At 42.1% G+C, this 16,446-nt stretch overlaps 1 protein-coding gene across 1 annotated transcript in view; it reads left to right on the top strand.

The window, feature by feature from the left end:
- The window catches only part of CDHR3 (cadherin related family member 3), a 34,213-nt gene extending 18,243 nt beyond the window's left edge, over window positions 1-15,970 (top strand). Inside the window, exons 10-19 of the mRNA XM_053978104.1 lie at window positions 564-663; window positions 809-907; window positions 1,512-1,738; window positions 3,427-3,598; window positions 5,165-5,409; window positions 7,946-8,130; window positions 9,491-9,504; window positions 10,998-11,029; window positions 12,054-12,102; window positions 14,828-15,970. Coding sequence (XP_053834079.1) covers window positions 564-663; window positions 809-907; window positions 1,512-1,738; window positions 3,427-3,598; window positions 5,165-5,409; window positions 7,946-8,130; window positions 9,491-9,504; window positions 10,998-11,029; window positions 12,054-12,102; window positions 14,828-15,141 — 1,437 coding nt within the window. The 3' untranslated portion in view covers window positions 15,142-15,970. The remainder of the gene's footprint in view (window positions 1-563; window positions 664-808; window positions 908-1,511; window positions 1,739-3,426; window positions 3,599-5,164; window positions 5,410-7,945; window positions 8,131-9,490; window positions 9,505-10,997; window positions 11,030-12,053; window positions 12,103-14,827) is intronic.
- Window positions 15,971-16,446: the final 476 nt, after the last annotated feature.

The following is a 16,446-nucleotide window of genomic DNA, read 5'->3' as shown; positions in this document are numbered from 1 at the left end:
AACCTGTTCCTCCAGGAATCTCCCTGAAGAGCAGTGGATGCCTGTGTGTTAGTCCCATTGCCCCAAAGTTTCTGAGGCTTCCACAGCAAGGTAGAGAGCTCAGAAGATTAGGATTTAAATCTGTGTGAGCCACCATTTAGTAACAACTTGGTTCCTCGGCAAACACTTGTGGCTGGACCGGATACCTTTTTTTTAATGTCTGCAGGGATGAGCTCAGGTAATAGCTCAAGCTATTGCTGTTAGCAATCACAGATCCTTGTTGAGCCAAGAAAGGGCAGCAAAAATTGAATTGACTAGGTAAAAGGTCGAGACCTTATCATCTAAATGATTAAACTTTCTGCTCTAAAGGGGAATAAATTTTGTTGGCAGAAGTGTAAGCATGTAGAAAAAGCCTGGAATTCAATCCTGGAATTGCCTATTAGTCTGTGTTATTCCTATAGAACTGTTCTATATACCCAAGGGGCAAATCACGCTTACAGAACGCTGAAGAGAGTAATTGTCATCATGTGTACTGTGACTTCATGTATGGAGGTATAAATATGATTCTGTTCCTTTCTATTTAGATGACTAGAACTATTGATCTAGAAAACTCAGCTAATCCTGGAGTTGAAGTTTATACTTTGACTGTCAGGGTGCAAGATATTGCCCATCCTAACTACTCAAGCAAGTATCCCCTTTACATTTCTTTTCATGGTTTTCTGTGCTGTAACAGTATGAAGAGAGGAATACCATATGTATTTTGAATATATGCATGAGAAAATTTCACAGCCATACTTAACTATGATTTAATCTTCTGTTATATTTCCAGATATCATCTACATTTACATCAGGATAAAGCCAGTGAATGAATTTTTTCCAGTCTTCCGTAATTTATCTTATGTATTTAGTGTTTCAGAAATTACTAAAGGTACAGTAAGTAGCACCTAAATGATAGAAATAACGTTGCCATGTTGTTAAGTGCCTTTTTGCTCCAAATGAATTTTCATCTATGTAAATGAGGCAAACGGCTCAAAGTTCCAGTTCAAATAGGGTCTCCACCACACAACCACCTACTACCCTTAAATAGACTAAGCTGGCAAAAACTCCAATTGTACAGATGGAAGCTGAGACGCAGACAAATTCAGCAATTGCACAAGAAATCTGTGGCAGTGACAGGAACTGAACTCGGATGTCTTGTTTTAGACTGTCTTTCTGCTCGTGCTAAATTAGCCTTTTGGAGGGATGTGGTGGTGCACAGAAACCTTTACAGACTGACACAGATGAGTGAGGACTCCCTTGGCCCAGCCATGGAGCACTTCTGCTGAGGTTCTCTGCACACTCCTGTGTTTTGGTATTTACTGTTAGCAGCCCATGTACAGGAGAGCCATAGCACACCATAGGGAAGTAGTGCTTATCATACCATTGCTTTAATTTTCTTGGGTGAAAAACTCTAAACCAAATCTTTAGTTCAGTTTCATCTCTACCTTCTGTTACTTTAAATGTTAATGAAATATGGATTTTCTGTCTCTCAGTTGGATCCAGAATTGGAAGAGTGCATGCCATAGACAAGGACTGGCCACCCAATGTCATCACTTACTCCATTGTAGCTGGAGCTGGCACCAGGGATTACACAAATATCTTCTGGATCAGCCCAACGAAAGGAGATGTGAGGATTTTAGCTAGGTTAGACTATGAAACAACTCAGAAACACATTTTCACAGTACAGGCCTCAGACCAAGAGAAGTCTACAACAGCATCAGTGAGTAAATCCACTCTACTACTTTGCCTTTACCTACATCTTTCACTCTTCTTCCTAGCAATAGTAAGACACTGGGCAAAGCACTTTCTGTAAAGGGCAAGTGCAACCCTGCCGAGTTATATATTACTCAGATAAAAAAGGTGTTGCTCACTCAGTGTTGGTTTATTTCTCACAAAAAAAAGATAAAATAATATTTTAATATATTTAACTGTGGTGTTTGCTTTTCAGACTTTTTTTTTTTTCTTCTTATTTTACCTGGACAGTGAAATTGTTTTCTGTGTCCTAGACAATTTAAGTTATTCTTTATGGCCACAGATGTTCTAGAAAATAGAAAAAGGACAGGGTCTTGAGGCCAGGTAGCACAAACTAATTGTAACCATGCTTAGTGGCAAACTCTTTTTGGAGTCTGTGTAGTGTCCGTTGGCCCTCAAACATACTTTTGATTTTGTTTGCCTGCAAAGTGTCCAAAGTAATGTGAGAATTGTGTTGCAGCATATCAGAGCTGTGTTTTCATGGAATGGTACAGAGAGGATGTGGATGGGAGGAGGGCTTGGGTGGCCTCTTGTGTTAGTGTCAGAGGGCCAGCCCAGTAGCTGATTCCACTTAGCCTGCTGGAATTGTGCCTTGCCCTGACCATGATCTACTTTTTTCCCCTGATGGTGCTATCTGGCAGGAGCCAAGATACCATGCCAGGTACCAAGATAACCTTTAACAGTAGGGTTGGGCTTAGGTTTTCTGCCCAGACCTATTTTATTAATAAGAAAAAGTATATATGCTATATCCACAAAGGTATTTTATAGTAACTTCTTTCAAAGAATCCCACTGTCCTTCACAGACAGGTTCCTTTTGACTTCTTTTCACATTTTTTCCCTCATGACTGCTTTACATTTGATTTTTACACATCTCTTGGGGATGACACAGGTACTAGGCTTGCTTTTCATTCCAGCCAAGCACCACCCATGGAGTTGCTATCTAGGAGGTATTTAATCTCTTTATCATCTATTATGTTTCAAGGTGACAATTAATGACAATTTAGCATCAGAAGCTTTTAACAATGTCAAGCTTATCTGTTGCGTGACTGACAGACATTAGTAGAAAGAACTTTGGGAAGGGTAACCTTTTTCTTTCAGCTAACTAACCCCAGATGATATCAAACACATCTGGTTCTACTTAGAGTGCTCCCACCCATGCAGGAGGCCATTACCAGCATTTCTCTCTCACTGGGAACAGTCTATAAACACTCTTCCTTCCATGGATCATACTCTAAATGGTTATTAAATATGCTAAGAAGCATAACTAATGATTGTGAAGCAAACTGAGAATTTTGGAAGGGAGTTTAATAATTAGGAGTTTAATGATTCTGTGGTACTACTATTATTTCTCATTTTAACTATAACACAATTCAGATTGTTCAAACAGATATATCAGCTTGAAAACCCTTCACTTTTGGAAGATGGCTCAGGTTACGGAACATGTTCCCGGAAGAATGCTGATCACAAGAAGAATTGAAGGACAAATGATCACAGACATTTTCTGGCAGGAGCTAGGCTGGAAGGGGACTTCAGTGCTCTTCAACTGTTGTTGATCAAAAGAACAAAATGGGCAAAACCAAACAGTTTCTGAAATTAACAAAATTCTGTCTCAGCACATTGAAGCAGCTTCAGCTTGCTATTGCTCTTTTCTTCCAGGTAACTGTGAATGTTTTGGAAGTAAATGATGAAGAACCAGTTTGTTCACCCAATTTCTTCTCACTTCAAATCCCAGTCAATTTAGCTGTTGGGACCAATATTAATGGCTTCAGGATTGAATGTCAAGATCGTGATTCTGATCCCAGGTCTTTCCGTTACTTCATTAATGAAGGTACTGTGTTACATTGGGCGAGCTGGGAACAGTGGGGAAAATAGCAAATGCTGATAGTGCACTTGTATTTATAAACAAAAATCTAACATAGTTTGTGTGCTGTTTTTCATGGTGAGTTAGCTGTGATCCACAAGTTCTGCACATCATTATATTGATCCTCTCCACAAGCTGGCAACTGGTGCTACAGGTGCTAGCAGCTAGAACCACTCCCTTGCAAGGCTGGATTGCCTGCCATATTAATTAATAGGCTATTAATTAAACAGTTGACAAGAACTTCAGAAGAATGAGCTGGAATGGTGTGCAGTGTCAAATTTCCCTTCCAATTACAGCTGAGTAAATCTTGAGAAGTGGCAGAAAGTTCTGTATTTCTGCGTATCTCATGATCACATAGATGCTGGTGCACTGTTCAAAACATCTGCTCGAACCTGCACGTCGTAGATCCGTGCTGTAAGCAATAAACCCTCCTTTTAAAAATCCTTCTTTGAACCTCACAATCAGCTGCATCCACTTGGAGAACTGCAGTGGTATGGGATGACACTCAGCTTCACAAAAATGGAAACGCACACTCTTGGGGCAATTCCTTCTTTTGTTGCTGAAGTGACTGCTGTGAAGGAGGGAGCAGATTGTCCAGGTGCCAGTAAAAAGCTGTCAACATCAAAAGTGTGAATCTCTGTCCTACTGCAGCCCCTTGATGCCATAGAAGGAGCTCTGCAGATATGGTATTGACACATGATTCCATACAATGGCTGTGTTAGTAAATCAGTGTCTGACCACAGGCCCAGTCCTGGTGGTACAGACCTGAGCTGTGCCATGCATTGGCCTCTGAGCCACAGAGCAGCTCATGACCCTTTTTGTGCTATAAAACAGGCATGGCCTTCAAGGACATGTCAACTCTTGATCTCTGTGGGGACAGAAGAGCAAAACCAAAGCACATTTGGTGCCTTTTCAAGACTCTGATTTCCTGTATATGTGGTCTGTCCAGATCCTAACAGCTGGAGCTGGTCTGCCTGCAGCCTGGGCCATGAGCAGCTCTCCAGTTACAACGGACAGAAAGTAAGGGGTGGAGAGCCAGCATTTCTGAACTCTCCTCCCTGACCCATGGTGCTGACAAAGCACTGGAGGCAATGAGTGTCACACAGTCATTAACTCTCTTCAAAGGCCACTGCCTCTGGGCAGATGGAGAAGCCATGGAGAGGGGCTGGAGCAACACTCCAGGGACATCCCAGTAGCAGAATGAGCCCTGCCACAGTGCAGGGTCCTCACCCCAACTGGTTGTTGTTGGGTGCTCCCCTGGTTGTAAGTTCAGGTCATTCAGGTGACTCTTGTGTGCCCTATGGCTCTGAAGTGTTTCCACAACCTCCTCTCTGCTATGTCTCCATAGAAGGTCTTATTTTAGATTGTAATGCTTTTATGACTGCATTGTTTAAAATTATTTTGTATGGTACAAGGGAGATCAAGGAGCCCTTGTCATTGACATTTCACCACACTTCACCACTTGTTACACACATTTACTTTGATGCGGGATTAAAGTAAATTTTTTTGTATTTTGGTGTTACCTTTTTGCAGGCAATGAGAACAGTCATTTCACTTTTTCACCAAGTGCTGGCTCCAACATATCTCATCTGATTCTTGCATCAAGCTTTGACTATGAGAGTGGACTTGATACAACCTGGATTTACAGTTTGCGCGTCCACATAACAGATGACAACTTGGTATCTGCCAGGGAGAAAACTGCACACTTAATTAAAACTGGAACAGTGACTTTAAGCATCAGAGTTATCCCAAACCCAACTACTGCCACAACCACTACAGTAAGTTCATTAAAACTTATATCCAGTTCTGTATTTCTTTTATGGAGTAATCTCCACAGGAGTAAATAGAAGAGGATAGATGTATGCAAAAGGAAAGCAAAACCCTAGAGTGCATCTAGTTCTGGGAGGTTCTGAGCCCTTTGCTCTTATGACAAAGCAGAGGTGGTTGATGTGTTTAGTGTCATGAAGGATTAGTCCCAGGTACAGAGTCATAACATGTGTTTTGTATTTCAGTTTCTAAAACAAAAAGGGCAGGAAGCCAAAGGACCGGGCACGCTGCCATTACCATGCAACTGGAAAGTTAAAGATTTTGGCAGCTTTATTAATAAGAAAAGAGCAGGGATTAACCTTTGCCTGGAACCTTAAAATTACCTCATGCATTTTGTACTACCTCTTTTTTTATTCATAACTATTCACTCCCCCAGGTGCCTTGCAGTTTTGTGTGCTTCTTTATCATTGGAGCACATTCATCTGTGGCTATCAAAGTTGAAACAGACAACAACAACAATAATCCTCATCACTTAAAAGGTTCTCTTTTCCAGACCCGAGGTCACTGTCGTGTAAAACTTGGAGTAGCATGTCAGGAACTGAAGCAGTTTTGCACAGCCTCAGTGTGTCGCTGCGGTTTCAGCAGGTTTCAGACAGCAGGTGGGATGGGTCTTTCCTGAGCTCCATGCCCATGTGAGGTCCATAGCTGAGCTGTGTAAGCCTGCACAGTTTTTGGCAGCCCAGGTGGGATCTAACCTTGCACAGCCTGTGGAGCTGTGGGCCTGTGTCCCAGCAATACTGTTCAGCCCTCTGCACAGCCATCCCAGTCGAGCTCTGTCTTATCAGTTCAATTTTGAAGCTGATTTCCATCAGCCTGGTGCAGGATGTGCAGAGAGCTTGCTTTTGTCTCGCCTGTAGATGTGACACAGCCTGAGGGTATGGACCACTCTATCCCTATCCTTGTACCAGTCACCCCTTCATGCCCTGCTGCACCATCTTCCATCATCCACAGCCCATCCATTCCCTGCCTGCCTGCAGATGGCATTACCTTTTCTGTCTTGCGTGCAGAAATGAAAATATGAGTATCCAAGTGAAGTTGTAGAAGAGGCCTTTACTGTAAAATGGTCTAGATCTACTAGAGGCTTCTGGTAACTGAGCCAGAACCGAAGGATACTGCAAACAGAACATACAAGTCTGGTTGCTTTGCTATGAACACGCTTAAATCCAAATTTTCAGACTGATTAATAACCCTGATCTTATCTAATGCTCTTTTGGGAAGGAATAAATCATTTTTTCACTGCCTTCTACTCCCCTAACTTGATATGGAAATGAAAAGTTAAGCTGAATAAACTTATTCTGTATTTCTTTCCCATGCTTTACCACAAATAATAACAGTCTCAACCACATACTACAGCATTAAATCTGTCTCCCCAGAGATATCAGCCTTCCACTTGCAGGCTATTTTCCAGAAAAACACTTCCAATACAGCAAGTTCTCCCATCGCTACTCTTTACATGTGTTCAGTGCAGAGATTCGATGAGTCAGAAATTGGAAAGCTGGTAGTGTAGAAAAGAATCCCCATTATAAAACGTCACCTGTGACTTCAGTCCAGGTGAGGATAAAGTGGTGGTGGTGATATTGAGATTATTTGAGTATTTCTCTAAGGATTGGATGCATTTTTTTGATGAGACTAAATGGGTTATTTTAAAATTATCCTTAAACTGGAAAGAAATAGATGTCCTATTCAATTTCATACTCAATGCGATTACAAATGTCTTACAGAAGATTAAATTAAAACTTCAGTAGATGATCAAAACTAATAGTATCACACTAGGTAGTGAACTAAGTAGAGTGAATGAGTAATTTCTGAAATGTGTGAGGATAGTTTCATGATGGGACCTTACTGAATGAGCTGTTAGCACCAAGTGATGTGCCAGCTCAGAGATGTGTCTCCTGACACTCAGGAAGATGTGGGAGATTGCAACTGCTCAGGAAGTGTGGTTTTTCCTTCTGGAACAAGTCACTGGGTAAAAAAGAAGGAGTTCCATTTCTTTTTATACAATAACCCAATTCCTTACGGTTCAACTCCTCTTACAAAGCAGTGTGAATGATCACTGCAGTGAAGATGACCTACTTCCAGTTTTGCCTTAGGTAAAAAGAAAACAGTATTTCAGTAATGGCAGTATTCCCTGAACTTGCCCACCCTCCACCAGTGTGCTTACAGCCTCACAGGCAACCTGAGGCCTTTAAACCCCACCACGACATGCTTGTTTTAATATAAAATATTGAAACGTTATCTGGAACCTCCCCTTTTCCTTGTGGGTGGGCTCAATTTCACCTGCCTTCGGTTGCCCCCGGAGCTCAGCGGCCCATCCCAGCCATCTGAGCTGCCTTGGCCGTCAGCGGGCAGGCGCATGGAGTCACTGCCCATCACCTGCAGAGCCGCGGGGCAAGCTCGGGTGCCTCAGTGCAGAAGTTCAGCCAGATGAAAGGCGACGCTGGTGTCAGTACGCAGCCCTGAGGAACTCTTCCTGTCTTGTTTTAAAAGCCTGGCTTCACTGTTGTGACAAGAAGGGAGAACCGGTACTCTCCGTCGGCGTGGTACGTGCCATTCGTCGTCACGCTCGGCGGCGTGCTGCTCCTCGGGCTGCCGGCCGCCCTGGGGCTCCTGCTGCTGCTGCCGCGGCTCCGCAGGCGCTGCCCCCCGGCTGGGAAAGCACGCGGCACCCCCCTGTGAGTCCCCCGAACGGCGCTCTGGGGAAGTCCCAGCACCACCTGGCAGCGACAGAGATGGCTCAGGCCTTTCTGCCGTGAGGATACCGGTGCTTTGAGTCTTTTATAGCAGTATGCCCTGTACTGTAGTAAATGCTAATACCAGGTACAGCGATATTGGGTGTTAATGATATGAACTCATGGAAATGTGTCCGTGGCATATTTTTTCGTGGGTTTAGTAACATTAACATTAGCAGAAGGTAGAAGTGGAATTATCAATTATAACCTCTAAAGGCAGCTATGCTCATGAGGCTCAGTTGGACCCTGTGCCAGACTGCGCTGACCACAAATATTTTGGTTTGTCTTTGACCCCCTCTCCAAAGGAGCTCCCATCTAGGTAGTTACTGGATGCATTTGCCTCCCTCGCAGCTACAGATCCCAGTGTCCTTTGCAAATATTGGTGCTCATGCCAAATTCATTGCTCTGGCAAAACTTCTGCAAATTTCCTGGAGTTTTACCAAGCCACTTATAAGTCTCTGGCCCATAAAGCTTACCTCTAAGTGTTCATGCTTGGCAAAAAGCATGGAAGCACCTGGGACCAGCTCGGAGACACTGTGGGAAGTGGAGAGATCCCAGCTGGCTGCTTTCTCAGTGGGATGGAGCCAGGCTGCCTCTAAGCTGACTTTGTACTTCACAAAACAAAGATAAGCAGTCCTTTAAGTGTCTGGGATTAAAAAAACAAAAAGGATTTCTACAAGTATTCTCAGGATTTGGACATCAATTTAGAAATTACATTAAATGTAAAGAACTACTATATGACTGTGGCTATAGTTCAAATCGTGTGTGCAAGGCATTAAAAGGTTGTGATAAAAATGACAAATGAATCTAAGATACTGCTATTATTTATTAATTGGGCAAATGATTTATTGGAAACTGGGGTCTCCCATTAAAAAGCAATTTCTATATTTTCAAAAACATTTATAACCTTTCAAATATTTTAAAAGGCATTCTCTGAGCACATCAAAGCCAAAAAATTGACCTTCCTCCCAGGATGTAACAAAATGACAATATCTGAAAATATATTTTTCCAGATTATATAAATCCATTACGCTATTATTAATAAGACTTTATTATTTTAAGAGCATTCCTTCTTGAAGAAGTGTTAGAGCGATGCTCAGGACTGTTTTCCTGTTTGAGAGCCGCATTAAATGATGCAGGCTTTCTGTGAAAGCAAAATCAGAAACCAAATAAATCAAGCAAATCTCAGAACTCAAGGAAACACATCCTTCTTTCCAATTGAAAAGGAATAAAAATTTTTTTTTTTTGGTAGAGAAAACCATGACATTTGTTAACTACACTCTTAATCTTCTTTTCATTACAGGATAAATGCTCCAGGTGTGTACCTCTTTTCTACATTTTAATGCTTCAAAATAAGACCTTGTTTATGATTCCATGTAAAATCTGTAAATTAATTTCTAGATAGAAATTTGACACAGTAAAAGGGTACTGAGATTAGATAATCCTGGCCAATTATGGAAGGCCTGACAAAGTGATCTCACGGCCCTTTTACTCTTCAAATCTATTAACTATTAGGCAAAACTCAAGTTCAGAGTAGTCTGATATTCTGGCGTAGATGCTAAAGAATTATTGTGTTTTTTCCACACAATTTATATGCTATCTGCTAAAAAATAATCCCAGCCACCTATAGCACCTTCAAGAATCCTCTCCACTCTAACTCCCTGTTCTCTGATCACTTCTCTGATCATTTGCTCCCTTGACACCATTACTTCACATATATAAAGATTTATTTTGAAGTATTGGTGCTTTCAAAGGGGTTTGTATAACTTAGCAGGGAGATAAATCACACATGGAAAAGCATGTTTTTTTAAGCAGACTTGTTCTTTTTAGTCCAATACATTTCTGCTAGAAAGCATTGCTCATATGGGCTGAGTAGGACCCTGCTTTTATAATTCCCCTTTCCTCAGTCAGTATCTCCCAGCTGGGAAAAAACCACAGGACTAACAAACCCCACAAAATTAGCTGTTCTCTTGGTTGCCCAATTTGAGACATTTCAGTGTTGGCTGGTTTCCAAAAAGTGAATGCTTTTTGCTTTCTGAAGAACTGGTTCCCAAATGCTGGGCAGCAAAGGTCAGACAGAACAGGTTTCCCATCAGTGCTCAGGTTGAGATCCACCTGCAGCACTTCAGAATTTTGCACACCTGTCTGGAAAGCACATTTGTGGCCAGGCACAGTTCTCCAAAGAAAGGCCATTAAACAAATTGGCAAGGAGTGAGAAGAAATCATAGCAATTAGTTGGGTACCATCCACAAATCCATGCTGTTGAGATGCCCATGGCACTGCTGCTGTATTTGTTTGCATGTGGGATGAGCTAACAGTGTGGTAAATTTGCACACAACCAAACTGTTCTTCAATCTGAATTTCACTTGACTGAAAATACAGCTCTTCCATGTTTTGTCTCCAAGCTGATATTTGACACAAGCTTTGCAACCACAAACATTTGTGTAAAACAATAATCTGCATTTCTAGTTAATTTCAGATGTTCATTTCAGATATTTCTAGTTAATTTCATTCATTTCAGATATTGCCAAAGGTGAATTTCTGTATTTGTTCATACTATTCAGAAAGGGAAATTTGTTTAAAAACAATTGCTATTCATTAATTACTGACTTTTCAAGGCTAGTCTTTTGATTAGTCACTGGCAACTGTGGATTCTCACTCAGCATTTTAAAAGAAACAAGACTCATTTAAGATGTCTCAGCATTTGAGTAGAAAGAATGTCTATTTCTTTGAGGATATCTTGACTTTAGTGTCTACAGTCACTATCAGAAAATTCTGTTTATTAACAATGTGCATTTTCCTTTCTGTAGAAAAGAAGAAGCCTAAGAAAGAAGTAGTTGTGGTAAGTATTTCTGGTCTCAAAGGAAACCCCAGTTTTGCCAGTCCCATCATGCAATATGACCATAGGACCCTTTCTATGAATGGTGTCTGTTTTCCAAAGAGAATATAAAAATGATAGACACAGAAAAAATTATTGCCCTTAAATGCAAAACACTTCATTGTCCCAGCTGGCCTCTGTGTTTGGAAGCAACAAGGGGTATGAGGGGTGCTCACCTACACTGGGGCTCCTTTGCTTCCCATTGCCAAAATGCTGTAATTGGGATGTCAAACAGGCTGTGCCCACAACAATGACAGGGACACTCGCTACAGAGGTGGGACAACAAGTGCCCCAGCTTCACTGATGGCAGCAATGCACTGCTGAGACTCCACTGACTCAATGTGGAGCCAATTCTGATCCACCTGAGTGCAACCAGCAAGGTGTGCCAGCATGCCCAGGCTGTTAAAAGTTTGGCCTTGATAAGCTGTTTCCAGCAAAATGTCATAGATGTTTCCACTGTTGGAGATGTTTCTTTGCTCCTGGATCTCGGGGCTCCTTCCTCTTCATGGACATAATTGCATAAAGGCTTTGCAATTGCATAAATAGACAGAATGCTCTCAGGGACATGGTGTGGTTCCTGGAGTGGTCCTTTGCAGGTCCAGGAGCTGGACTGCAATGACCCTTGTGGGCCCCTTCCAACTCAGGATATTCTGTGAGTCTATGCAAGGCACTTTGATTCGTGAACTCTCCAAATTTTTCAGTGAGGGGATTCCCAAGCCTTCTCTGGGTGGAGGAGACCCTCTTGTGGTAGCACACATGGAGGCATTTAGCATGTCAGAACTTGTTAATTCTCCTTTAAATATCTAGTGAGGAAACTCTACACACAAATGGCTCTTGTTGCCAGTTTAAATTAAACCCAGCCTAAAAGAATGCAATATACAAGTCACACAAATTCACCTCCGTCCATGTAGGTTGCCATTTCCACGTCACTGCTCCTCCTTCTGACTTATTTCACAGGTTTCATTTTAGATTTTGTGTTTCTTCACAGACAATGACAAAGCTAAACACTGTCTTTGATGGAGAAGCCAGAGACCCAGGTAATAAAAAGCAATTAACAGATGATATGAATATTAGGCTGGAAACAAACTGGATTAGTTGATTTAAATATGGTTTGACATTGGCTTTTCATATTTCCAGTTTGCTGTTTCCAAGGAGAATGGGAGCTATATCTCACATAGTGAAAATCAAGACAGTGCCTCAGTAACATTTGTAATGGTAGAATATACTTATAGTCCTTGAAAGCACACATCTGATGGCCAGACTGTTCACTACCCCTCTGCTAAACTGGAATGTATGGATGTGGTATAGGAAGATGGGAGGGGAGAAGGAATGTGTTGCAAGTCTCCTGCTCTGGTGCTGTCATAGCTACATGGTCTCAGCCATCTTGTGTCTGGGAAATGGCCAGGAGATTAATGTCACTGCAGAAGTGCTGCCTTCATCTCCTCAACTTCTCCCTGGGCAAGTGGGTGGGTGAGTTACTGGCTCCTGCACAAACCTCCTCCCTTACAACAACAGTGTGTTGCTGCTGTTTATCCAAGGCTCAGGCATCGCTTGTTGGGGAGAAAAGGGAAGGCCATCGGCTGGCAACAGCTACTGTGCCACCAGGCTCCAGCTAAGCCAACTCTGGGCATATCTGATTAACCAGCTGGGAAAAGCTCCCCAGCTGGATGGGCTGGGGAGCTCATCCAGCTCCCCAAGTGACAGCCACTGCTCTGCAGCAGGGCTCATTACAGGAAAAATATTTTTGTTTTACTGAGGATTGATCTGGCTTACCTCATTCCCCTGAAACACGGCCCCTGCATGAACCCCTTACTTTGATTCTTGGCCTGGAATTAGGGTGCCCAGTCCTGTGACTAATGGCTGAGAGCCCCAGGATGGAGATGAGGGGCTGGTAAAATGTGACAACCAGACAAAATAAGTTTTTAACAAATAGATCTGAAAATAGGCCTGAAACAATAGGTCTAGAAATTATCCAGAAGAAAGCAGGCTTGTTTCAAGGCTTGGATTCATCTGGACAATTTCCACTGAAGTGCCTGTAACTTATGTTTCTTATTAGCTGGCCCAGAGCTGTTGGATGTGTTGAGCTAATGGGAAACACTAGGCATGGAGACTTCAGTACAATTTGGGCAAACAAGTGGGACCCTACTGTGCAATTAAGTCCATCCACAAGGCTGCTCAAGGCCTGTTTGATCCAGGTCCAAGCTCACCTGCTATTTATAAAGAGATCTGGAGGAATGGGCTCCAAAATCCTTGCTTTTTTCCCCTGTGTAACTGCAATTGTAATATATTAAATACGGGTAGTCTCTAGGCTGCTGCAAGAGCTGCTTTCCAGTCTTCTTGCAGGACAGCTGGGGCTCCCTTTCTCAACAAACCTGGCTGTACTGGACTTAAGGATATCTGAGCCCATCCAGTCATCCAGAGCCATAGTGTTTGTGTCATGCCTGACACAAACATTAAGCTCTAACACAACTCTGTGGTGACAACAGGGAAATGTGTGCTCCCCACTCCTCCCCTCTCTTCTCCACAGCTCATTGCAAACCCTAGGTTGCTGGTTTGGAAATGAGATTTAATAATTCCCAGGACATCATCTGTTGAATATGATTAAGAGGGATGGTCAGAAGCTGTTTCCTGATCCAGACAGCTTTAACATAAGCAGTCAGAAAAAATAACATGTAAAGAGATCCAGTTTCATCTTGAGTTGCTCAAATTGTGTTAATGTGTCACAAACCATTAATTCTGAAACAAACTGCAACATGTAGCAACACGTAACCACTGTTTCTTTCCAAGCCTTAATGGTCTTTTGTCTTCTACTGTTTAATTACAGAAAGTGCTATTATAGCTCCTGATTTTCTTTGTAGCAAGATACAGTGAGTTATACTGTGAGATAATCACACTGGACACACACCAATTTTTTCACTTATCTTGAGGTAGCAACAAACTGGAGGAGAAGATATTTGTTTTTAATGTACAAGTAGAAATTACCCGTAAAACCTGAATAGAGACAGAAGTCTTTCTGACAAGGAAAGGCAGCCATGTGTGCTAAACAACACAAATTTTACAATATTTTATCTATATGAGAAAATCATATACTTGTATGAAACACACAGTACTTCACTCTATTAATGGCAAGCCTGGAAGAAAGCATTTTGTGTAAATGGAGAAGGAACATGTGCAGCCAAGACTCACTGGATCTCCAAATCCTGGGTCAGTCCAGATGAGCTGACATGGTCTGGAAGATGTATATAGCATATTGTGCTCCTAAGCAGGTTTTGCTACCTCTGCTACCTCTTGTATATATTACCTCTTGTAATGTAGAGCTGCAACTCTACATTACAAAATAGGCACAGATATATACAATGGTCTTGCTCAGTATGGCTGAAGACAGAAGTTTTGTCCTTACAACTATGGATGTGTTTGTTACACTGCCCATGCTAACCCCTGGTAGCTGGAGCTTGGATAGAGTTATAGCGTGATAAGAAATTTATTTCTTTTGGAATGGGATTGTTTTAAGTATCTTTGTTCACCTAACAGCAAAAACAATTCTTATAGTGGCAGAACAGCCAGCATGTCCTCTGAGCAGCCACTGTGATGCCCAGCTCCCCACAGAAATGAGGTTTTCTTTCCCTCTCAGGGCTGCCTCCCCAGCTCAGCTGAATTCCAAGTTCTTCACGTTTGTCATTTCCATTCCATGCTGAGAACTTTCATATCTTAATCTGATAAAGCAAGAATGATTTTAATCTCTTGTCTTTTTGTTCTTGCAAGTTACTGGCAGAATGTATGAGTTCAATACACGGTCGGGGGCCCGGAGGTGGAAGAAGAGCAGTGAGCCCCTTCAGGCAATGCTGGCTATGCAGGCAATGTCCAGTGCCACAGAAAATAGTGGCCAAGGGGTGGATAGAACAGAGGCACCAAGCAAAAAAGAACCTTCAGAGAAGAGGAAAGAGCTGACTGCAGCAACAAAACCAGCTGCCAAGCCCTCAGCAGGGCAATCAGAAACACCAGGCCAAGTTGGGCTGAGATTGCAAAAGAAGAAAGAGGAGTCTGAGGATGGGGGCTTATCCTCACCAGCTCCTTAAGGCAGGAACTGATCTCCTCTCCCAAAATGAACTCTGCTTTTCTATTAGGCCATAGTGCATGAGACTCCAAGGCATGTCCCAACTGACCCCTGACCTGGACAGCCAAAGAATCAGATGTGATTTTTCTCTCTCTCTCAGCTGTAAAACAAAAGGTGGCCATAAGGTTTGTAAACCAGACCCAAAGGCAGATGAATCTGGATGCACCTTTGGCGGGTGCATGTAAGAGCAGGAGAGAAGAAGAGGAAACAAAGCAGAGTCGTGGACAGAAGCATTCAGTGTCCACTGCATCCTACAGACACTGGTAGCTTCCCCCTAGAAAAGTCTGCACCTCTGGCAGTCATGGCCCCATCCTCTGACTGCCTTTGGTAATGGCAGCATACACAGATGTGCTTTCTCAACAATGAATTGGGTCTCCTGTCCCTGCTGAGCAACCAAATGAGTGAAAAGCACACCAGGGTAGAAATGTTTGCTAGTAGAAGTTAAAAATATTTTCTTTTCATTCAGTAGTTTATTTCAGCCCTTCCTTGTCCTCCCATCTTGCTGTAGAAAAGACCATGGCTTGAAAGCAGTTCCGGAGTAGAGAAAGCTCACAGCTTCTTGTGGCATCTCAGGCTGTCAACACTTTCAGCTTATTTATCTTTTGTAACACTAAGAGCATTCAATATCTTCACCTTTGGTATTTCCTCTGGCACATTTAATGCTTTACAGGATCAAGTGGAATATACTCAAAAGAATAATGACAGTAAACACATGGGGTGAAATAATCTTTTCTGAGTGTGAGCATGTATAATGTAAGTGCTGTCTAAAAACCTGATGTAAAACAAACAAACCCGGCAAGATTTTATAAAATTATTTTAATCTGAAGAAAAAGAATTATAAATAATGACTTAAAACTCCATGTCTTGGTTTGTTTTCTTTCCTGATTGTAAAAAGTTTTTTGACAGCAAGGGACTGATATCAGGTGGTAAAAGAAAATTTCAGTTTAAATTGAGCAGTGGCTGTCAATGAAGATTATATTCAGTGTTTCACATACATTTTTGTTTTTGTCATGCAATGAAGGACCTGGATGGAGAAATCCACAGTAATTTCACCAAGGATCCTACACTTCACAAAAAAAGCTGTTATGGTGCTGTAACTCTTTGCTGTGCTCCAAAGGAGTGGCTTGGCTCAGGAGAAACTTCCCTAACAAACATAAATCATCTTCAGTCAGAAGTTGTTTCATTGCACAATCAGAAACCCAGTGTGCAACGAACACCACAATGATACAGATAGGAAAGGCTTATTTATACTTCCTGAGCACATTAT

Source organism: Vidua macroura, chromosome 5 (assembly GCF_024509145.1).
Source record: "Vidua macroura isolate BioBank_ID:100142 chromosome 5, ASM2450914v1, whole genome shotgun sequence".
Lineage (NCBI taxonomy): Eukaryota > Metazoa > Chordata > Aves > Passeriformes > Viduidae > Vidua > Vidua macroura.
Note: the sequence above shows the minus strand (reverse complement) of the source record. Positions and strands in the feature narration are given on the sequence as shown.